The following is a 26,011-nucleotide window of genomic DNA, read 5'->3' on the forward strand; positions in this document are numbered from 1 at the left end:
CATTAATGAATGACTCTAATAATGCTTTATTAATTATTATTATTATTATTATTATCTTGTAATAATATTTATTTTTTTTCAAATAATTATGTTGATGTTCTTTGGCAATCATATTCTTTGAGTTTATTTTTCAGTTGTTACCTTATCCGAGTAGTTAAATGCCATATTTTTGTTGGTGTTAATCCAATCATATGTGTGCTTCTTTACTGGTTATTTAGTCAACACATTGCCATTCTCTCGTTAGAATGAGTTTTACAGGTATTGTTTCACCCCAACATTCTATTTCTATGGGATTCTACCTATTCACTAGTTTTCTTTTATGCAACACACTGCCATCCCGTAGTTGCATGGAACTCGAGACTCACGAGTAATTTTGGAGTTCATTCAGTTGTTGTTTCACCCGAACATTCTATTCTCATAGGATTCTACCTCTTTGTTGGTTTATCTGTCAACACACTGACATCCTTTAATTGGATGGAGCTCACAAGTTTTTGAAACTTGAAGAATACATCAACATTTCATCATCTCATCTTCAATCTCAAGTTGTTTAAGCGTTTTCCATCTTGAGTTTGAGGAGGGATGTTAGAATATAAGATAAAATATATGTGAGATATTATAACAATGTTATGTAAATTGTGATAATATCATTAATATATTATATCATTATTATACTATATTATATTAATTTCCTTATAAGCTTAATGTAATGCCTATATAAGACACAATCTATGTATTCAATATATAACATTCTAATACAATTTCTCTATTCTCTATATACCTAACATGTATTTTGTGTAAGTCTTGCATGTTTGATGATCAAAACAATGTCATTGAGGTTTGACTTCATCATTTGATTACGTCGTCATGTGTTATTTAACTTATTTGCGATAGCTATACGATGATCGTGACTAGAGGTGTCCATCGATTCGGTTGTCGGGTTATTCGAATTTTCGGTTTGATTTCTTTGAATTTTTATTCTTTTTAAACAAATTCAAAAACCAAACCGATCTGAATAAATTTAAATTCGGTGAATTCAAATTCGATTAGATATTCGGTTCAGACCAAATATTAAACATTACCTACCCATAAGATGAAAGAAATTTCTTAAAAGAGTTAAAAAAATAAAAAAGTTGTTAAAGAGATCTTATCTTTAACAAATTTAATTAGACGGGCTCAAACCCAAGACCTCGGATAAGCTTGGGACCTGGGTATGCACCTCCTTTTGCCATTATGATATAAGAGAAGAGCTTAGAATGTATTTATCTTTATCGTTATGTTGTTTTAGCCCATCTTATTTTGGGTGTTTGTAAAATAAATTATGTCAATTTTTATTTCATTGTTTCTTTAATTTCTTTTTATTACAATATTGAAGTTTAATGCTTTTTGGAAAAGAAAAAAGAATCATTCTATAGAAATTATTATTTTATAAAGACTTAAGAGTTGTCTATACTCTATAACAAAGACTAATTTAACAAATAAAAAATAAAAAAAAGCTTTAATTTAAGAGATGAAGTGCGGGAGAAACAAATTAAAATAAGAGAAAATTAAAAAAGACCAAAGAATATAATAGCAAAACCTATCTATTTTTCAAGGAAATACACATAATTAGAATTATGTAACCAGAAAATGTAACTTTAAATATATTGAATTAACATTAATAAATTAAATTAAATGATAAGTCAAAATTTATAACTTAGAAGTATGATAATCTATAAGTATGGTTATAATAAAGGAAGAAGTCACAAAGAACTCATCAAGGAGAGGGAGGCCACTCAATTTGAACCAGCTAATATATAAATTAATAAAAGAACATAATCTTCTTCTTCTCCAAGTATATCTGATCTGATCTCTCTATTCATTCTATCTGTCTGCCGAAATGGACCTCCTTGAAGCAATTAGTAATCAGACGGACGTCTCGTTGTCACTGGCGAAGCAGGTGATGCTGAGACATGCCAAGCACTCCAACTCGGTGTTTTCTCCGTTTTCCATTAACGTCCTTCTCAGCCTCATAGCTTCCGGCGCCAAAGGCCCTACCCTCGATCAGCTCCTCTCCTACCTTAACTCTAACTCAAGTGAAGATCTCAACTCTCTTTCTTCCCAGGTAATCGCCCTCGTCTTCGCCGTTGACGATCACCTTGGTGGCCCTAAATTGTCATTTCCTAATGCTGCCTGGATCGATCAGTCTCTCTCTCTCAAGTCTTCTTTCAAACACGTCGTGGAAGATGTTTATAAGGCTTCTTGTAATCAAGTTGACTTTCAAACTAAGGTCAGTCAGTAGTAACCCCCACCTTCCTTTGATATTGTTTTCTGGGGACTTAATTATTATTGTATGATCGATCTTCTGTGAAGGCTGTTGAAATAACTGGGAAAGTAAATGCATGGGCTGCGAAGGAGACCAAAGGCCTTATCAAAGAACTTCTTCCCCCCGGTTCAGTCGACAGCTCGAGTAAGCTAATCCTCACAAATGCTCTGTATTTCAAAGGTTCCTGGACAGAGAAGTTTGATGCATCTGAAACAGAGGACCGTGACTTTTACCTTGTTAATGGGAACTCAGTTAAAGTGCCTTTCATGACCAGCTACGAGAATCAATTTGTTTCGGCCTTTGACGACTTTAAAGTTTTAGGCCTTCCATATGAACAGGATCAAGACAAGCGTAGCTTCTCCATGTACATTTTCCTTCCGAATTCAAAGGAGGAAGGGGGTTTGACAGCCTTGGTAGAAAAACTTAACTCCCAACCTCCTGGTTTCTTAGATCGACACTTGCCTTATAAGAGCGCAAGAGTGGGAGAGTTTCTGATACCAAGGTTTAAGATTTCTTTTGGGTTCGAAGCTTCAGAAGTTCTGAAGGAACTGGGATTGATTTCTCCTTTTACTGAGGGTGGTGGACTCACAGAAATGGTGGACGATGCATCAATTGGCCAGCAGTTGTATGTCTCAAAAATTTTCCACAAGTCTTTTGTTCAAGTCAATGAAGAAGGGACTGAGGCTGCAGCTGCTTCTGCTGTTTGTTTTGAGTATACAAGCCTCACAATTAGTGATGTTGAGGATGATCCCATAGATTTTGTGGCAGATCACCCATTTCTCTTTATCATAAGAGAAGATCAAACTACTGGAGTGATTCTCTTCATTGGGCAAGTGTTTAATCCACTTGAAGATTAATAATAATAACAGGTTTTAGAAGGGTAGACTATGCATATATTGCTTCTTCTGTTGGTAGAGAAAGCAAGCTAAGCTCTCTTCTTTCTTGTCAATATGTTTCTTGTTGTTGTATTTGAATCCTTGTCCACTGTCTGTCTTTCTTTGTGTGTGTTTGTATTTCCCTAATCTAACTTAATTAAAATGTTTTACATATTTTCATGTTCATGTTTCCATCATCAGATTTTGTTGCTGTTACTTTTGATTTGGACAATGATTTTTTACTTCTGTTATCTATTATGCTATAGATTTAGCATAAAAAGTTTGATGAATATTTAAGAATCATATTTACTTAAATAGAGTGGTATTAGATGGATGTTAAATGTTACTTATGTTTATTAAACATTAGGATAATCCAAAAATTTATTGTTTCTATTTAAACAAAGTGCATAAACTATGACAATGTGTTAATGTTTGAATTATAACTTAGTTTTATGAGTTCTTTATTTCAAGAATCGAGTTCTTGATTGCTGGGACCGAGTGGGGAAATTCTATAATCAAAGCGTAACGGAAGTAATATGATAAGAGAATTCAAGGTTAAAGGAAAGAAAAAATAAAAATGAGAAGAAAATACTGCTAGAATATACCTAACAGTCCAAGATAGAGGTTCAAGACAGAAAATATAATTAAGAGTAAGAACTTTCACAAAGATTTCATTCATACCTAAAAGGGAGGTGGACATCAGCATATATAGCTGCTGAATTACCCAAGAGTAGTCGATTATAATTCTGTTACAACATCTTTTATGGACTTAATCAACAATCAATTTTGTGGGAAATAGAAAAAAAGCAGAATTAAAATTTTGTTATGCTACGAAAACAGAATTCCCGACCGAGTCTTTAGCCCAAGTGTTCCCTAGGACCGTGGAGGGTGTTTTTTTTTATTCGTGGATCGTAACATCATCTCCCCCATCAGAAGTTCGTCGACCCCGACGAAGAGACTTTTGTCTTGTTTGCCTCCTTGTTGCCAGCATCTTCGGGCATTGAATGCTTATCACTTCAGCATCTTCCCAAGTTTGGTCTTCTGTTTGGGCCCCATCTCAATTGATCAACATCTATCTTTTCATTTTCAATGCACCATGATGTCTTGTTCACCCACAATTTTGTCGGTCCTGTTTGGTTGTGCACTAATTTGGGTAATATTTTCAATAGTAGCAGGGGTTCCTTGGAATGATTTTAATTGCGAGACATGGAAGACATTGTGTATCCTAGTGTCGGTCCCGAGTTCCATCTTGTAAGCAACTTCCCCAATCCTTTTCAGCACTTGAAATGACCCAAAATACTTTGGTGAGAGCTTGTGGAATAACTTCTGGACCGAGCGTTGTCTATATGGCTATAACTTCACCAATGCCCAACTACCCTCTTGCAACGTGACATTTTTTCTCTTTTTGTCATACTGCTGTTTCATACAATTCTGGACTCTTTTCAAACGAAATTTTATGAGTTAGAGTGTGGCTTCCTTGACTGTTAATGATACGTCCACCTCTTCCACCCTCGAGTCTCCTCTACATACGGTGTGTGGACTGGGGGGGGGGGGGAAGTATTCATATATTGCTTCGAAAGGTGTTGTTTGTATTGTTGTATGGAAATTAGTGTTATACCACCATTCAGACAAGGGCAACCAATGTACCCAATCTTTCGAAGTTTGGCAGGCCATGCAACGTAGATAAGTGACTAAGAATTTGTTGACTATCTCGGTCTGGCCATCCGTCTGGGGGTGTAGGCTGTGGATAAAGCTTGCTTTACTCCTTGTATCCTTAAGAATTCCCGCCAGAAGGTGCTTAAGAACACTTTGTCCAGATCGCTGATGATGGTTGTTGGCATTCCGTGGAGCTTGGAAACGTTGTTCACAAATAATTCAGCTACGGTCTAGACAGAAAAATGGTGTTGCAAACTCATAAAGTGGGCCATTTTCGATAGTCTGTCAACTACCACATGTATAAAACTTTTACCTTTTGACTTAGGCAAGTTTTGAATGAAATCCATGGAGACCGATTCCCAAAGTCGATTGAGAATTGCTAAGGGCTGAAGCAGACCCTTATACGCTGAGTTATCAGATTTATTCTTTTGGCAAACTTCACAGCTTCGAACAAATTCTCTAATATCTTTAACCATCCCTTGGTAGGAGTAAACTAGCTGCATTTTCTTCTGGGTGACCATCGTCTCCGAATGTCCCCCTTCTGCTCTCAAATGCATGACTGCAATTAAGGTATTTCTGAGATCGTTATTCTTTCCCACCACCAGCCGGTCCTTTTTTATTAACATCCCTTGATCATATGAGCATTCAGGGTGAGAATCATTATTAGCACGAATTTCACAAATGACTTTGGCTAAGTTGTGATCTTCTTTATAGTTTTCCTGAATTTATTTTTGGATGGCAGTGTGATAGACCGAAATTCCTACATATTGGACCCCTACTACCCGCCTAGACAAAGCATCTGCCACCAGGTTTTCTTTTCCCCTTTTATATTGAACAACAAAATCGTATCCCACCAATTTGTAGAGCCACTTTTCTTGTACCGGGGTTTGAACTTTTTGTTCATCAAGTATTTGAGAGCTTCATGATCAGTCTTCACAATGAATTGCTTGTATCTAAGGTAGGATCTCAAATTCTCCACCGCAAAGGTCAAGGCCATCAGCTCCTTTTCATACGTGGATGATGGTAACTTCTCTGGTTCAATTGCCTTGCTTATGAATGAAATGGGTCGTTCTTCTTGCATTAATACTGCCACTATACCAACTCCACTTCCATCAGTCTCTACTATAAAGGGAATATTGAAGTTTGGAAGCGCCAAGACCGGCCGAGAAATCATACGCTGTTTCAATAACAGAAATGCATCTTCAACTTCTTTATTCCATGAAAATTGACATTTTTTCAACAGGGCAGTGAGGGGTCGTGCTATAGAGCCATAGCGTTTTATAAATCTTCTATAGTATCCGGTCAGACCAAGGAACCCTTTCAATTGCTTAGTAGATTCTGGAACTGGCCATGTGCTCATTGCTTCTAATTTTGCTGGACGAGTGGCTACACCATTATCGTTAAGAATATGACTTAGATAGGAAATTTGCTTGCACCCTAAATTGCATTTTCCCTTGTTAAGGAATAACTTGTTATGTTGCAATATTGAAAGTACATTATGTAAGTGGTGGATATGTTCCTTCCAGCTCAGGCTGTATACTAGGATGTCATCAAAAAATATTAGCAGAAACTTCCTTAGGAATGGTTTCAAGGTTGCGTTCATTAAGCTTTGGAAGGAGGATGGAGCATTTGTTAGGCCGAAGGGCATCACCAAAAACTCATATAGGCCTTCGTGAGTTCAGAATGCTGTTTATGGTAGTCACCTGGGTGCATCCTTATCTGGTGCAACCCTGAACACAAATCCAGCTTGGAAAAGAACCTAGACCCATGCAATTCTTCCATTAATTCTTCAATGACCGGGATAAGAAACTTATCTTTGATGATTGGTGAGTTTAGCCGCCTTTAATCAATACACATTCTCCAGGATAAGTCTTTGTTTAGGACCAGTACCATAAGGGCGACAAAAGAGTTGTGGCTTCTCCTTATGACTCCTCTGTCTAGTATATCGTTGACCAAATGTTCAAATTTCTGTCTTCTGTAGGGCAGGATACCGGTAAGGACACAGGCATACAACTTCCGTGCCTTCCTTTAATGGGATGCGATGATCCTGTTCTCTGGCTGGTGGTAAGTCTTCAGGTTGCTGAAATATTGGGCTGAAGTCATCAAGCATTTGCTGAAGGTCTTTAGGAATATCTTCTAGAGCCATTGTAGTGAGTGAGAAAAATTGTGCTTCGTTTTGCACTTCTTATTTGGACCATAGAAACAACATTGTCTTTCTTTAATAACTTCTCTAGGTGGTCACCCTGCATTAGATTGATCTGTGTATGGGGTATGCCTTGTAAGAACGTGGTTATCCCTTCCTTTTAATAAGAAATGGTTAGTTTTTCAAAGTCCCACTTGGAAGGACCTAGAGTAATCAGTCACTCGATGCCTAACACAATATCGTACCATGTCATGGTTAGCACTTTCATGTTTGTTTGATAAAATTTACCTTCCATAGACCATTTCAGATCTTGGCAAAAGCTAGAGCATTGAATGTTAGAGCCGTCTTCCACTCGAACTGATAGCACCTGGGTGGGAAGGATGTTATGGATAATGTTCTTCATTATCCTGCTATTAATGAAGTTATGAGTGTTGCCTGTATCAATTAAAATCACAACTGGCAGGTTCCCGATCTTGCCAAGAATCTAGAGTCTTTGGAAATGTTTTGAACCGTTTAATGCATGTAGCGAAATGGCAGACTCTTCCCCTACTTCAAGCTGCAAAGGGGAGTCATCAAAGATTATCTCTGAAGTAGGTTCTTGGAAACTTGGGACGCTTTCTTGGTCATTGGCCGAGACCATGAATAACTTTGATTTACACTTGTGGTTGGGTTGCCATTTTTCATCGCAAGTGTAGCATAGGCCCTTCTTTCTCTTTTTCATCCATTGAGATGGGGTCTAATTGCTTAATATGGCCCTGGTTTGCACTTGAAGAGGATCCATAAGATGAGCTCGTCTTGATGTATGGAGTTATGTTCGTGCTTTGCCAACTTGGTTTAACATTGATTGGATTGAGAAATATATGCGGTTCAGCGCTGTATAAGTGTCCGCTGCTCATTAGGGATCTATATGTTGCTTCTTGGACCTTGGCCATGGACATGACTTCATTTAAAGATTCAGAAAAATGCAACCTGATGTAGTTTGCAATATCCTCCTTCAGACCAGACAAGTAGCAATCTATAACGTATTCCCTTAGCATGCTGTAGAGTTTTTGAGAGATCGACATGTATTGCAATATGTATTTGTGAACAAAACCAACCTATTTCAAATTCATTAATTGTCTCATTAGAGTATCATGTATAGAGGGCCCGAATTGCGTCATAAGGAATCTCTCTTGAACACGTCCCATAATATGGCTTTCATATGGTTGCAGCTTTGGAGATAAGACCCATACCACATTTTTGCTTCGCCAGAAAAGTGAATGGGAGCAATTTCTAGTTTAGTGGCATCCCTAGTCTTGTCCACCCTGAAGAATTGCTCGGCAGATATTAGTCAGTCCTCCACATCGGACCCATCAAATCGAGGAAAGTTGACCTTGGTTAGTTGGGTTGGAGGAACATAGTGTGTGTCGCGATTCTGGCCAGGTGTTGGGGTCTAAACGGGGAGGAACTGTGGCAAGAGGATCATCATAGGGTCTGTTGCGGGGATCTTGGCCATTTTCAGACGCCCATTTTCAAAGGCTATCATTCTTTCTTCAGCAACATCAAATCTTCGATCCATTACAACTTGCATATAAGCTATTTGTCGGGACAAACATTCAATTAGGATTTTAAGAGCATCCATTTCTGCATGCTGACGGGTTTCTACCATTTGGAGAATCGTCAAGCTTTGATACCAATATGTTAAGGCTTGAATTATAACTTAACTTTCTGAGTTTTTTATTTCAAGAATCGAGTTCTTGATCGCTGGGACCGAGTGGGGAAATTCTATAATCAAAGTGCAGCGGAAGTAATAGGAGAAGAGAATTCAAGGTTAAAGGAAAAAAGAAACAAAGATGAGAAGAGAATACTATTAGAATATACATAATAGTCCAAGATAGAGGCTCAAGACAGAGAATATAATTAAGTGTAAGAACTTTCACAAAGCTTTCATTCATACCCAAAAGGGAGGTGGGCATCAACATATATAGCGGCTGAATTACCCAAGAGTACTCGGTTATAATTCTGTCACAATAGTTTTTAGGGACTTAATCAACAATTAGTTTTGTGGGAAATAGAAAAACAGAATTAAAATATTGTTATGCTACGAAAACAGAATTCGCGACCGAGTGTCTAGCCCAAGTGTTCCCTAGGACCGTGGAGGGTGCTATTTTTTTATTCGTGGACCGTAACACAATGTTTCAATATTGAGCTCTAAAAAGGCGGTGCATAAAATGAATGAACAAGATTGGCTTGTTCTGGGAATGGATGATCATCTTATAGAGTTCTCAGTCTTCATAGAGTCCTTGGAAGGTATGGCAATATCTTTATTCTTTGTAGGCACTTATATATCTCTAACATAAATTAGTTTTTACCACATACATTGCTAAGGCCAGGTAAACCAATCCATACTTAACTTAAAATAAATTTATTCAACTTATAATTACACATATTATTCACTAATATGAGTTAGACATGAGATGAGTCAACTAAAATTTAAGTAACTCAAACTAATTTTTTTTATTTTTTGTTTTGTTTAACAAATTTTGTCTTAATTATCACGTTTTAACCCATTTAACAAGCATTCGACTCGTCATACACCGTTTAACACGTTTTCGCTTGTTTATCACATTTTGACTCATTTAATATATTTTTAGCCCGTTTAACCGTATTTCACTCGTTTTTGTTATATTTAACACTCTTTTGAGTTGTTTAACACATTTTTAACTCATTTAACATATTTAATAAATATTTGATCATTTAATATCGTTAATACATTTTAAATATTCACATTTTTTTATTCATTTAACTTGATCTTATTTGACTTTTTAATACAAAATTAATAATATATTTGTGAAAGAGAGAAAACCAATAAAATTAATACTAAAGTGGGCGGAAGAAGTTTGAGGGGGTGCTTGGTTAAAATAAATGAATGAGAATAGGATTGAAATTGATAGATGTATGGAATTAGAATGAGTATGATTGATAGAAGTGTAGTGTTTGGTTAAGAGTTTTAATCATTCTTATTCTCATTCTCATGGATAATGTTTGGATTTAGAAGAAAAAAATTATAAATATAATTTTGTTATTAAAACTATGATTAATATTTTAATTTTTTTTTGTATTAAATTAAAAATATTATTATTATTATAACAAAATTTTTTAAAATATATAAAATATTTAAGTGATATAATTTAATAAAATATAAACATCTAATATTTTATCATGTTAATTATATTTTTTTCAAAATATATAATATAAAATTCACATGCGAATATTTTAATTTTTTACTAATTATAAATAAATAATTATCTATTAAATATAAATAATATAAGACATAAAGTCTTTCAAATATTATATATTAGATAAATACATTTAAATTAAATATAATATAATATTTTATTTAATAATATATTATAACATGGTATAATTTTTTTAATAATAACTTTTGTTGAAATATTTAATATTTAATTTTTTTAATATTTTTTTTATATAAAATTGTTATTTTATTTTTAGTTTTATATTTTTATATTTTAATTAATTTATTTTAATTTTATTATTAATATACAATATTTAAAATTAATTATATAAAATTAATTATATTATTATTAGTTATTGTAATTATTATTAAAATTTTATTTTAAATGTTTCCTTAATATTATTTAAATAATTGAAATTTTTTATTTCATAAATAAATAAAAAATTATTATTATGTTAATTATAAAATAAGTATAATATAATTATAAAATATATATATAATATTATAATTATAATTATAATTATGAAAGAGAAAACAGGAGAGTGGAGATAATGAGAGAGAAAGTGTATATTCATTCCTTCAAATTTAGAGAGGATTGGATTGGATGATTTCTGAGTATCTGAGAATCAAATCAATATCCTATAATCAAAACCACCAACCAAACATCTCATGAAGGTTAGAAAGTTGAACGAATTCCCAAATACTTAGTTTCCATTAAATTTCCTAAATTAATTTATTTGAATCATTTATTTCTAAACTGATATATTTTATTATTTAAACTCATTATTATTTTATTTTTTATTATTTTATTTTTTTATTTTTTAATTAATTAATATATTTATATATTTAAACTCATTATTATATATATTTAAATTATTATTATTTTATAAATTTGATATATATTTAAATTATTATTTTTATAAATTAGATTATTTATATTTTGATATATATTTTAAATTATTGTTTATATAAATTTGATTATTTATATTTTAATATATATATATATATATATTTACATTTAAATTATTAGTTTATATAACTTTTTTTTTAAGTTTCATCCAATATTATATAAATGAAAATCGTTTAAACATAGTTATGAAAAACATTACAAAAATACAAAAATACGATAGTTCAAAATTTAATAAGTCTCAAAACAGAACGAAATTAACCATTAAAGAAAATAATAATAAAAATATAATTAAAAAATGTTCATCAACTAATAAGTCTAATATAAAATTTAGAGTTAACAATTTTAGAGATATTCAAGAAAATAATAAGTTCACTAATCACTGTTACCAACTTTCTAGAAATGACATTATCTGTAGCCCTACTAATATATTAAAATTGTAACTTTTCATAAATATTTACTCAATATAATTTTTATCTATTCTTAATAAATTTATTATGGTATTCTAGATAACTTTTTCAATGTATTGTATCTTCACAGTCAAACCGAAGTATATTATACGTTTCCAATAACACATGATTGAGAGAAATATGTTAATCTTGTTCTCAATTTTTAAGATGAAAATCAATTAGGTCAAAGGTAACTTAATTAAAATATAAATAATCAAATTTATAAAAATAATAACTAAAAATTATAAGCATGAAAATCTGACAACCTTAATTTACAAATAATATTATTATTTATAATAATATTAAGTTAATATTTTGAATTTTTAAATTTAAAATAACTTAAAAAAATATTAAAAGTAAAATTAGGGTTAATTATTGTGATAATTAAACCCTGATTAGAAAAATTAAATAGAAAATCCAAAAATAATTTGAGATTAAAATATTGTATTTATTTTACCCAAATTAAACCCAAAAGAGGTTGAAATTATTTAATTATGATTTTAACATAAACTATGTATAATTTATGGGTTAAAAAAATTAAATAAATACTCCAAACTTCCCAAAATATCCAAAAATAAAAATAATAAACATAATTTTTATTATGTTTTTAAAAATATTTTGTGGATTTTTGGTGAAGAAAATGCAAGAAATGGATTAAAATTCGATTTCAAATAACTCTTTTATTAAAATTATAAATTGATAATCCCGTGTGGCAGAATTTATATTTAAACTTTGCAGTAGAGTTCAGAGCCATCGGATCAGCGCTAGATTTTCATCCAGCGCCCAAGAGGACTCCACACATCCGGATGTAACAAAACACGCACGCGCCCGGGCCACACTTGATCAACTAATAGGACGTCAAGCTCGTTAGCCGAAATGCCCAAACGCGGACGGATCTCCAACGCACCTCCAATTGCGTGTTTTGTTTTTAAACAAAACGACGTCGTTTTGACCCTTCTTCTTTGCTACTATAGGGGAATGCCAGAAACACGATCGATGGCCGACGACTCTTCTTGAAGGGTTATCTCCTTCGTCAACCATCCTTATCCTTTCGTTTTTCTTCTTATGTGCTCGCCGTATCTTCTCCATCAATAGCCCTATACCTAGGATCACCACCTTAGCTTAGAACTAGGCTGCCAAAGATAAGATCAGTATTGGGGATAAGAACTCCGGTGATCAAATTAAACTTGAATTCGACCTCCTCAACCGACCTAGAGTAGTATAAATAGTCTATAGGCCCTTCTCTACTAAACCATCAAACAATTATCACATATTACATCATAAATCAAAGATTCAAAGATTCTGGCCAAACTGGTTTTTGTGAAAACCATCTTCGGCGATCAAAGCTTCTGGAAAGCTTCTAATACATCCATGGAGTGTTCTTCAATTGTTTGTAAGCATCTAGAACCTTTGTAATTCGATATGTGATTGAAAATTAGATTTTTCTAAGTTTACCAGTTTGATCTGTTCTATGATTTAATTATGGATTTTTTTAAATTCATGGTCTTGAGCTTTAAACTTGAATTATTGATTTAAATAGTTACTAAACATGTTTGTAAACATGTTAGGATGATTTCCAGACCATTAAAACAACATCCAGATCATGTTTGATACAAGTCTTTAATATATTAAATTAAACTTAATATATTTTTCAAATTTATAACTTTTTTGAAGTATGATAATAAGTATGGTTATAAATTATAATAAGGGAAAGAAGTCACAAATAACTCCTCAAGTAGAGGGAGGCCACTCAACTTGCACCAGCTAATATAAAATTTAATTAAAGAACATTTTAAAGTATATGTATATAAGCACGAATTTGATCAAATGTAGTTATTTTATTATTATTTTTAAGATTAGATAGGAGTAACTTATTATAATCTATTCTCAAGGAGAATTTGAATTTATAATCCTTAGACAATAATGAACAACTCCAGATCTCATTTTCTGTATTCTTCTTCTTCTTCTGATCTCTCTGTCTGCCGAAATGAACCTCCTTGAAGCAATTAGTAATCAGACGGACGTCTCGTTGTCACTGGCGAAGCAGGTGTTGCTGAGACATGCCAAGCACTCCAACTCGGTGTTTTCTCCCTTGTCAATTCACGTCGTTCTCAGCCTCATAGCTTCCGGCGCCAAAGGCTCTACCCTCGATGAGCTCCTCTCCTACCTTAACTCCAACTCAAGTGAAGATCTCAACTCTCTTTCTTCCCAGGTAATCGCCCTCGTCTTCGCCGTTGACGATCACCTTGGTGGCCCTAAATTGTCATTTGCTAATGCTGCCTGGATCGATCAGTCTCTATCTCTCAAGTCTTCTTTCAAACACGTCGTGGAAGATGTTTATAAGGCTTCATGTAATCAAGTTGACTTTCAAACTAAGGTCAGTCAGTAGTAACCCCCACCCTCCTTTGATATTGTTTTCTGGGGCCTTAATTATTATTGTATGATCGATCTTCTGTGAAGGCTGTTGAAATAACTGGGAAAGTAAATGCATGGGCTGAGAAGGAGACCAAAGGCCTTATCAAAGAACTTCTTCCCCCCGGTTCAGTCGACAGCTCGAGTAAGCTAATCCTCACAAATGCTCTGTATTTCAAAGGTTCCTGGACAGAGAAGTTTGATGCATCTGAAACAGAGGACCGTGACTTTTACCTTGTTAATGGGAACTCAGTTAAAGTGCCTTTCATGACCAGCTACGAGAATCAATTTGTTTCGGCCTTTGACGACTTTAAAGTTTTAGGACTTCCATATGAACAGGGTCATGACAAACGTAGCTTCTCCATGTACATTTTCCTTCCGAATTCAAAGGAGGAAGGGGGTTTGACAGCCTTGGTAGAAAAACTTAACTCCCAACCTCCCGGTTTCTTAGATCGACACTTGCCTTATAAGAGCGCAAGAATGGGAGAGTTTCTGATACCAAAGTTTAAGATTTCTTTTGGGTTCGAAGCTTCAGAAGTTCTGATGCAACTGGGATTGATTTCTCCTTTTACTGAGGGTGGTGGACTCACAGAAATGGTGGACGATTCATCAATTGGCCAGCAGTTGTATGTCTCAAAAATTTTCCACAAGTCTTTTGTTCAAGTCAATGAAGAAGGGACTGAGGCTGCAGCTGCTTCTGCTGTTTGTTTTGAGTATACAAGCCTCACAATTAGTGATGTTGAGGATGATCCCATAGATTTTGTGGCAGATCACCCATTTCTCTTTATCATAAGAGAAGATCAAACTACTGGAGTGATTCTCTTTATTGGGCAAGTGTTTAATCCACTTGAAGATTAATAATAATAGTAACAGGTTTTAGAAGGGTAGACTATGCATATATTGCTTCTTCTGTTGGTAGAGAAAGCAAGCTAAGCTCTCTTCTTTCTTGTCCATATGTTTCTTGTTCTTGTATTTGAATCCTTGTCGAGTGCCTTTCTTGTTGTTGTATTTGAATCCTTGTCCACTGTCTGTCTGTCTTTCTTGGTGTGTGTTTGTATTTCCCTAATCTAACTTAATTAAAATGTTTTACATATTTTCATGTTCTTGTTTCCATCATCAGATTTTGTTGCTGTTACTTTTGATTTGGACAGTGATTTTTTGACTTCTGTTGTGTATTATGGTATAGATTTAGCCTAAAAAGTTTGATGAACATTTAAGAATCATATTTACTTATATAGATTATCATATTTGTCCAATTAAAAAAAAAAACTGCGTAAACAAAAATAATATTTTGAATTTTTAAATTCAAAATAACTTAAAGGAAGAACTAAAAGCAAATTAAAGATTAATTAATGTGATAATTAAGTCTTAATTAAAAAATTTAAACAAAAATTTAAAAATAATTTGAAATTAAAATATTGTATTTATTTTACCCAAATTAAACCTAAAAAGGATTAAAATTATTTAATTAGAATTCAATCATGAATTATGTGTAGTTTATGACTTAAAAACATTTAAATAAATACCCTAAAATTCCCAAAAATTTCAAAAAAATAAAATATGAACACAATTTTTATTATGTTTCTAAATTTTTTGTGAATTTTTTGGTGATAAAAAACGTAATAAAAGGATTAAAATTCAATTTCAAACAACTACTTTATTAAAAATTAAACTGATAATATAGGGATAATATAGTGTAGCCGAAATTATGTTTAATAGGTTGTAGTATGATTCTTAGCCATCAGATCAGCCTAAATTTTCATCCAGCGCCAAAACTCGCCACACAACCCGCTGTAACGAAGCCAACACGCGCCTGTTCCACTAGATCAACTAACGGGATAGATTAACCATGTTAGCTGAAATCGCTAAACGCGGACAGAACGCCTAACGACGGCACGAAACGACGCCATTCTGGGTCGTCTTCTTCGCCGATGTAGGACGCTCGCCGACGCGATTCTTCTAGAAGGTCTAACGCCTTCATTTTTCATCTTTATCCCTCCATTTTTCTTCCACGTGCTCGCCTTATCTCCGCCAACAATAACCCTATACCTAGGATGACCACCTTTCCCTAGATCAAGACTTCCACGATCGAAGATAAGATTAGGGATTGAATTTCCGATCGTCAATTTGAAGTTGAATTCTTCTTTCTCGATTGACCTAGCTCGACTACAAATAGTGTTTAGGAATCTCTCTACCAAATCATCGAACAATCACAACCTGTTACATATTGAATCAAGGAATTCAAATTCTGGCCAAGAATAATTTTTTGTAAAAAAAATTTCCGGCCATTACAGTTCCGTTCTAGGCTTCTGGAAAGTTTACAACACATTCAAGGAGTGTTCTTCAGCTCTTGGTATGAATTCAGAACCTCTGTAATTTAGTTTGTGATTCAAGATTTGAATTTTTTTCAAAATTTTCAAGTTTGATCGCTATGATCTGTTTTAGGCTTAGTTTTGTGATTTCTTTGTTTAGAATAATTACATATATCATGTATGAATTTTCTCTTAAAAGAGAATTGATCAAATCAACCTGAATCAAAAATTTTGAAAAATTATTTTTAAAAATTGGATTTGTAAAAATTCATGTTCTTGAGTTTTAATCTTGATTTTTTGGTTCAAATAGCTGCTAAACATGTTTGTAAACATGTTGAGATGAATTCTCAATGACTGTAACATCATTTTGATTATGTTTGATCAAACCGTATTTTTGAAAATTTTGAATTTTGATTTCATCTTAAAAAAATTTTGTAATAATGTTCTTATTTTGGTTGTATTCATCTATATTCTTCATTTCAAAGCTAATGGAATAAAAATCAGACCTTGAAATGTCATAATTTGAAAGATCTCAAAATTCGACACAAAAATAGTTTTTAAAAATTAATTTTTGTAAAGATCCAATGATCGTGATTTAGGTTAGGGCTTTTGTTCTTCATAATCATATGAATCATCTACAACTTACATATCATGATTCCATGATATGTATCAAATGAAGAACACTTTGTCCTAGGACCTAGGACCGAGTCCTGTAGGACCGGGACCGAGGAACAAGATCGAGAATCTTTGGTCCGGACCGAGACCAAGGACCGATGTTATTGTGTCAAGACCGAGACTGGGGACCAATGTTCTTGAGCTAGGACTGAGACTCAAGAACGGTGTTCTTGAGCAAGGACCGATACATCCGACTGAGGTTTCTAACCTCGGACCAAGGAGTCTAGCCTGGGACTGATCCTCCTAGGTCCACGACTGAATAAAACCTAGACTTGGGATCGAGCCTCCCATACCTAGTTCCGAGCCCTCCAGTCCCTCGATGGAGCAATCCGAGTTCGGAACTAAGCCTCCCGAACCTAGGACCGAGCCTTCTAGTCCTTTGACCCATGCTCTCAAGCCCTAGTCCAGACTACATTGGTCCATACCGAGCCCATCCGAGCCCAGATCACCAAAACCGACCCAGACTCTAGGACTCGGGTCCTAAGGACTTGGTTCCACTTTTCAAAATCCAAAATTATTTTTGTAATTTTGGAACCTGAATCTATTTTCAAAAAATTCCGAAAGGTTAATAAATGATATTTGAATATTTTCGAGATATTTCCTAAACTAATATATTGGCTAAGGCTATGTTTTGAATTTATTTTTAAATTCTAACACTTTTCTAATATTTTTCAGAATTTTTTACTTAGTATTACGTCAACGCAATCGCGGGTACGCCCTTCTAATTAATTTTTGTACAATTATTTACGCAATCTAAACTTAGCATTGTTTAGGGCCCTTTGACAAATAATTAAAGAAAAATAAATGTTATAAATAAATTTTAATATCCAGCCTTTGCTTATTTTAAATTTTTTTAAAACTATCATTAATTTGACGGGCGCAAAAGACATTGTGCGAAAGCCCTTTTCCGAGCGTAATCAAAGTCCAAACCCCTTACAGTAATTCTGGTATAAATACGTTTATACACGTATCATTTTATTGATTTTCATAAAATTATTTGGCGATTCTGATTTCAAATAAATAATCTTTAAATTAATTATGTTTAATTAATTCAAATAGGATATTGGCCAAATTGTTATTTGCCCCAGATTATTAAAATTTGAAAAAATTAATTATTTTTAATTAATTTCAAAGCTCTTAGGTATTATTTTTAAAATTCTTTTAAATAATGTTTTCTTTTAAAAGAAGTCAATCATACAAACCAAAGTGGAAACACATCAAACCTCGAGTCATTCCGCGATATTCACATGTATTGCCACGTGTCCGAGACACGTGCTAAGCTACGGAGGAGAGCGATTCCTGAGGTTTACAATAACGATATTAATTTTTCCATGGGTGTTTTGGTAAACGAGACTCGAATCCAAAACTGACTTTAATTAAGTGATAGTGTAATTTAATAAAAGAACATAAAGAATGTATTTAAGTACTGAATTTGATCATGAGTTATTTTATTATTTTTATTAAAATTAATAGGTCACGTAACATTTTAATCATTCAAAAAAACAAAACAAAATTATTTTATTTTTAAATAAGAAATGATATTTTAAGAAACAATCTTAAATATATCTTTGACAATGTGATGGGAGTAACTTATTATAATCTATTCTTAAAAAATGGAGCATGGTTTTATAAAATACTCTAAAAAATATTATTTTCTATGATAACATTATTTTTATATATTATATAGATTAATATATTAAAATTTTATATTATTATTAAAAATAAATTTAAATATTTATAATATATAATTACACAAATATTGATTTTTTATGTCCCCGAATTGGAAGGATTTATAAATAAGAGAAATGATTTAGACAACGAAAGCATCAAATGCATCGAATCCATCGTGACATGACACGTTGATTTATTATGTCCCCGAAATTTTGTTTACAGAGATTGAATGAATCGAATCCGACGTGACATGACACATCGGATGGATAGAGAAAAATAAATAATAATAAAAAGGTTTCTTTTTCGTTCCCCTATAAAAAAAATAAGGTATCCCTTTCCAGTATGTTTCCCTTTTCAGTAAATCTTCAGAAAATCATCCCCGTCCTCAAATTCTTCTCTCTAAACGCAAGAAGGGTTCACTCATTATGACTCTTCTTAACTCTTTCGAACCAAAGCACTAATAAATCACTCTCATGTCTATACCTTCGAGCCCCGATCCAAATATCGCGAAGCAAACAAAGCTCTTGTTGTCGTCGGAAAAAGATATGTTATTAAGGACGAAAACCTAGTTTGTTCTTAGTATTGTAGTTTGTTTATTTCATATTATTTAAATCATTATATGAATAAAGAAATCGATAACAGGTATGAAATGAATGCTTTGTTTTTAATTTTAGTGGTTTTTAATATGAACATGTTTATAAAAATGGGAGATAATAGAGTCAACTACAGATTTTTAATATTGTAGTTAGTTTATATGAACACGTTGATTTGCTTTTAGGTTAAAAGTTGTTATAATCATTTAAAATGTTCAAATACGACATATAATGCTTAAAATTTGAAATATATACATAATATGCGACTTTTAAAGCTTAAAAATTAAAATGTATACACCAAATTGTCATGCAAAACGATTTAGATGAAGGTGTAAAACGATTTACACCTTCATGTAAACCATTTTACACACCATATTAATGCGATTTAATGAAGTGCCTTAAAAATAAAATATTATAACAAAACTTGTTAAAATCATTTAGAATGATTGGTCTAATGTTCAAATATGACTTATAATGCTTGAAAATTGAAATATATATTGAAAATTTTCAAGTTGCATGTAAGTCAACCGTGTAAATCCATACTTAAGTTGAAATCCTTATAAGATGTTTAATGTAAATCAACCATCAACATTCCTAGTCGAGGTCTAATTTCCCAATGTTGCTGATGTTCAACTACCAAATATTATGGAGGTCAAAATTCTGACAATTAGAATGATGTTTTCGTCTGAAACTGAATTGCATGAATATTATAATGCTTATTCCCAAACTACTGGTTTGGGAATTTACAAACTATGAGCCAAAATGAAAAAGACATGAAGCAAAATTACTTCACCATTGTATGTGTTAAAAGTGAGTTTAAAGCATTGAGAGCCAAAAATGTTTTACAACCTCGACCTTCCACTAAGACAAGATGTAAGGCCAAAATTAACGTTGTTGTTTAGAATAAAAGTGAATTTGTGATAACTAGTGTCTTTCTTGAACATAATCATCTATTGAGCCCGAGAAAGTCACAATATCTTAGATCTCACATTATTTTAGATTTAATGCCAAAAAGAAAATTGTAATTAAATGATGAACCTAGGATAACTTTGGTTAAGAGTTTACAATTATTTGTAGTGGAGGCTAGAGGTTATGAAAAATTGTCATTTAAGAGATCTTATAGAAATTTTATTTCAGAAGCTAAAAGGTTGAGGTTAGGGGATGAATATTTTGAAGCGTTAAATAATTATTTCTCGCAAATGCAAATTATGTGCTTACCTGTTTACTACATATTGGACTTGGATGAGAAATCTTGGAAAAAAAATGTGTTTTGAGTAGATGGAAGATGTCAGACAACTTATGAATAATTCTTTGATGTCATCACTTTTGATACAATATATTTGACCAACCGCTACGACATGCCTTTTACTCAATTTGTCGGGGTCAATCATCATGGCTTATTATCAAGTGAAGATTCAGAGTCGTTCACTTGGTTGTTAAGTCACTTTAGTCAACGCACAAGATGAGGCTTTACCACCAAAACATGGTTGACATGTATGCATAGACTTGCAACAAACGCCATAATAACTGACCAATGTTTATCAATGTCAATTGCAATTGAAAATATATTTCTGAACGTCCATCAACATTATTGTCTCTAGCATATTATGATGAAACTCCCTATAAAATTAGTTATTCATGTTGTATATAAAATGATAAAGAAAATAATGAAAGACATTTCTTATAACTCCATTACAATTGAGCAGTGTGAAGACATTTGGTTCAAAATGATAATAGAGTTTAAATTAGACTTGAATGATTAGTTGAATGTGTTGTATGTGAAACGAAGGAAATGAATTCATGTGTATGTTAAAATGAAAGTATGAATGGTTTTTTTTATGACTTTGTTCATTCAAAAACATCACTAAAACAATTTGTTGAGCACTATGATAGAGCTTTGAAGAATAACATTGAGAATGAAATAAAATTAGATTTTTAGTCTTGTAATTCGTTCATACCAATTGTTAGTGATTATTCATTGAAAAGGCAATTTCAGAGTGTCTATACTAATGACATATTTAAGTTGTTTCAGACTAAAATGAGAGGGTTAATGTTTAGTGATATCTCCTTATTCAAAAAAGAATGGACAACTTCCATATTTCAGAGTTCATTTGGGGGATTAATGGTGAATAAATGACATATTTTCATACAAAGTATATTATATACCGAATTAGACTATTATGTAAGGTGTCAATGTCGGATGTTTGAGTTCGGAGACATTTTATGTAGGCATATCGTTGTAGTGTTGAGAAGAATGAAGGTTAATGAAGTATCAATGTATTATATTATAGACCGGTGGCATAAATATATTAAATGTGGGTATAAAAGTATCACTAATATTTACGATTGAAATGTGTGTGATAGTGAAAGAAATCGGTATAATATTATCACTCCATTGGTGCAAGAGGTTTAATACCTTACTGCAAAATGTGAAGACAATTATTCTCTTTTGATTGAAGTCTAGAAAGACATGAATGAGAAATTTCAGATTGGAAGGACTAATAATCATGATAAATCTAAGGAAGCTTCTACATCAACTGAGAAATTAATACAATCTCCTTTGAAAGTAAGGGCTTGACGTCGACCACTAACTAAACAGAAACAATCAACCCTACAAAAAATGAGAACAAATCGACCTAGAACGCTTGCTTTAATGTTTCAAATACGACTTATAATGCTTTAAAAATGAAATATATTTAGGAAAATACGATCAATAATGTTTGGAAACTGAAATATATATAGTAAAATGTCATGTAAATTAGTAAAATGATTAACACCTTCATGCTCCATGTAAATCATTTTACACACTTGTAATGTAATTCACTAAAATGTTTGCTTAAAATAAAAGATGATAATAATAGGTTGTTATGATTATTTAGAAGACTTGCTTTTAATGTTCAAACATGACTTATAATGATTGAAAATTGAAATATATATCTATAAAATACGATTTATAATGCTCAAAAACTAAAATATATACAGAAAATTGTTATGTAAAACGATTTACATGAAGGTGTAAAATGATCCTCAATTGAGTGCTAATTTCCTAACCATACTTCATGTAAAACGAATTGCATATTCATGTAAACCGTTTATACACCTGTAATGCGATTAACTTGAAGTGTTTGCTTAAAAAATAAAAGATGATAAAAAAATGTTGTTATAATTATTTAGAATGTTTGTTTTAATGTTCATACGACTTATAATGATTGAAATTTAAAAATATATACAAAAAATACGATTTATAATGTTTGAAAACTGAAATATATACAATAAATTATCATATACATCTAAAATTGTATTATACATTTTGAGAAGTGTTAAGTTTTTAATATTTTCTAAAAACTCTCTTTCATCTTTTTCCTCAACTTGTTTATGTCTGAGTAATTTAATATAAGCGTCTTTATTTTTTTCCTGATTTTTAAGTGTGATATCAGAGCTTCACTTCTTGTTGTCTCATATATATGTCGTCATATGCCTAATGTAGTACATACCACAATCATTAACATTTTTATTATCATGTCATTGCATTTTCAAGACATTTATTTTGAATTTGAAGACCCTATCAACAGAAGAGGAGAATATGCTTTTCAAAAATGTGAGAAACTTAGCATTTTGCTTACAATGATAAAAAAAAAAATGATGTCAAATATAGTGTTTCATTAGGATATGATAAAAAAGAAGATTAGAGTATTATCAATTCTATTACCAACATATATTTATTCTCATATATATTTATTCTCATATGGTACTTCTAATTTTCTAATGTCAATTACTTGTATTTCCTATTCTGGCGTGTTGTAGTATATTATGTAGAAATGATTAATGTAATATACAACGAAAAAATCTGCAGAAAACAAAATAGTGAATAGAGCTTTACATGTTGTTAATTTTTTTATATGAAGTAATGAATCATTTACATGGCATTTTCAAATAATTTATATGATTATTTGAATGAGAGATTTACTTACTAGGTCTGTATTATCAATGTTCTGATTGGAAATTTCGAGTTGCCTCATTTCTTCAATGAGCGTTGACTCAAATTGACCATCAACACTGATTGATGTCTATATATTTACATTAGAAAGTGTATTATACACTAATACAAAATGTATAAATAATATAGTGTTAGTAGAGCTTACACGAGACCAAGTGGTGAAGTAAATCTTATATTTTTCAGGTCTTGTATGTTGTCTAAAATTCACATTCAACAAAACTACCCAAGCATCAATTATAACACTGTCGACCCATTTATCGTTCTCTAGACTAAGGAAGTCTTCGCGCGTCAACTTCGCGTATGCAGTCTCAAATAATATTTCCCTACAAAACACAATAACATAATATATTGGTAAACTTTTCATTTTTTTTATAAGAAAGTGTTAATAGAAAACATTACTTTGGGATATGTCCTTCTAGAAAGATCAACCCCGACATAAGCTTATGCTTCGTAGTGAATCTTTCTACATCCGTAAAAAGACGGAGAAGAAGGGGGTTTCAATGTCATAGAAAATCTTATCACCCTCTTTTTGGACTATGAGGGTGGAGGAGTCGCCATTACTTCTTTTGGAATTCCCAAGACTTGAATCGATGAAGGAGGAACTTCTACTAGTACAATTTAGAGGCAATGTGTGGATGTTACTTCAATCATTTCAGTATTTATGTCTGGTTGAAGAGGATTGTTGATGTCTTCGTGATGAGGAACTTTCATTGGTATAATTAAGAGGCATTTTGTGGGTCACTTCAGTATTTACGTCTTTTTGAGGAGGATTGTTATGGTTTTTAACTCCTTGGTAATTTGTGTCTTCATTAAGGTATTTAGGAAGACTTTTCTAATCAATGGAGTATGGTTTATGAGTTTAGTAAGAGGGGTAATACTTGGTTCTATAATATTAAGTGCATTGATATTGACACCCTAGTCAAAAATATGTATTGCAGCTTTAATGAACCTTCTTTTAATAGTTATGTAGCCTCTAAAATTGTTTTGAATGTATCGACAAAAGTTGATGACAATCCTCTATCAATAGGGATGGAAATGGAGAGGTTTAGGGAGGTAAATACATTACCATCCTTGCACCGTTTTTATTTCGGGAAATTTTTTAATATCATCCACATCCCGTTTAGTTTCAGAGAATCTCCGCGGGGCACCCATTTATAAAATATTAAAAAAAATTATACAATAAAATTATATGAACGGATTTTTTAATATAGTATATATTGTAATATATTGAAATTTTATATTATTATAAAGAAATAAACTTACCACTCTTATCAAATATAATGAATAAATTAATATATTGGTGATTTTATATATTTAAAAGTGTTTATACTGTTTGGGGAAAATCGGGGTGAGATTGGTGCGGGTCGGGGAACACAAATACCATCTCTACCCATCCACATTCGGTTTTGTGGAAAAAACTATCTCAAATGGGGCAATTTAGTTCGGTTACTGCTGAACGGTTTCAAATTATCATCATTATCTATAAGGCATCATAGTCTCACACTACTCTTTCTCGGAAATGTGCTTCTTAGGTATGTCATTCCACTAGTAAAAATTGATTTTTAAGGAGAGTAAAAACCCTCGGAGAAAGATAAAATGCCTTCGGTGATAGTGCTCACCGAGGGCGATAAATGCTCTCGTAGCGTCTCGATGATATAGCTGTCGGTGAAAGTAAAAACAATATTCGCGAGGGCATATGTAGCTCTCTCTCGGAGATATTTAATTTCTTTTACCGAGGGCTATTGGCTCTCGATGATAATAAACATTTCTAAAAATATATATATAATCTGAAATCTGAATAATCCAACAAATTACAGATATGAGGTATTATTGATAAATTTGTCGGATACACACTTTTAAAAAATGCTTAGTAGAACATGTTCGCTCGCGGCGGAAGATCTGAAGGTATTATTGATAAATTCGCCAGATCTAGGTGACGCCTAAAGCATCATATGTAAAAGTAATTGAGAACAAACAAAACACAAAATCCACATAGATAGACGAATCCAAGTCAATATATTACAGGCAACGATTAACTTTTTTAATAAATGGAGAAAAAGATACGAGTATTCAGAATATCAGACATTGTGAGAACACAACATGCAATATAGTGGAGAGAAAAAAGAGGGGTTTTGTTTTGTTAAAACTTTTGCAGAATGCGCCTCTAATAAGAAGAGGAAGAAAATAGAAAAGGAATCTTTAGATGTAAAAGTAGATAACGATGAATCGTACAAGTGGGTTTTTTACTTGGAGGAAATCTGGTGCGATCTCATCTTGATATATCTGTCTTAGAATAGTATTAGAATAGCAGTAACAAGTGGGTTTGTAGATTTGAGGTAACTGGTTTTTCTTTTTGCAGATCTAAGGTGAAGCCTCGACAACTTTCCTTGACGACGAACATTACGGACTATGTGATTCTTTGATGTTGCCGCTAATCTCGTTGGAACAGACTGGATTCTTCTAATCTATTCAAATTAGAGATATAAAAATATAATACATAAATTAAGAAGAGAGGAAAAAGAAAGAATAAGAGATGACAAAATGTAAAGGAAAAAGATTTTCAGATGAAAGAAGAGAGAATAAGAGATAACAGAATGTAGAGCAAGAAGATTTGCAGATGAAGAGGAAGAAGAGAGAGAATAAGAGACGAAGAAAGATTGTTTTGGGCGACTATAGTTAATTAGGGGGAAAAAATACCTTTACCGAGAGCAACTCTCTACTCGGTTATATTCATAATTTTTATCAACAATTTTTTCTCGGTGATATTAATATTACCGAGAGCAT

At 32.4% G+C, this 26,011-nt stretch overlaps 2 protein-coding genes across 2 annotated transcripts; both read left to right on the forward strand.

Annotated features, from left to right (window-relative positions):
- The first annotated feature begins 1,819 nt into the window (after positions 1–1,819).
- LOC124924000 (serpin-ZX-like) lies at positions 1,820–3,295 on the forward strand. The gene is made up of 2 exons (XM_047464025.1): positions 1,820–2,266; positions 2,350–3,295. The coding sequence occupies exons 1-2, from the start codon at positions 1,877–1,879 to the stop codon at positions 3,157–3,159; spliced, it is 1,200 nt and encodes a 399-aa protein (XP_047319981.1). The 5' UTR covers positions 1,820–1,876; the 3' UTR covers positions 3,160–3,295.
- A 10,221-nt stretch (positions 3,296–13,516) lies between these two features.
- Positions 13,517–14,957, forward strand: LOC124924001 (serpin-ZX-like). The gene is made up of 2 exons (XM_047464026.1): positions 13,517–13,944; positions 14,028–14,957. Exons 1-2 carry the CDS (start codon positions 13,555–13,557, stop codon positions 14,835–14,837), a joined length of 1,200 nt encoding a protein of 399 aa, XP_047319982.1. The 5' UTR covers positions 13,517–13,554; the 3' UTR covers positions 14,838–14,957.
- Positions 14,958–26,011: the final 11,054 nt, after the last annotated feature.

Source organism: Impatiens glandulifera, chromosome 2, assembly GCF_907164915.1.
Source record: "Impatiens glandulifera chromosome 2, dImpGla2.1, whole genome shotgun sequence".
NCBI lineage: Eukaryota > Viridiplantae > Streptophyta > Magnoliopsida > Ericales > Balsaminaceae > Impatiens > Impatiens glandulifera.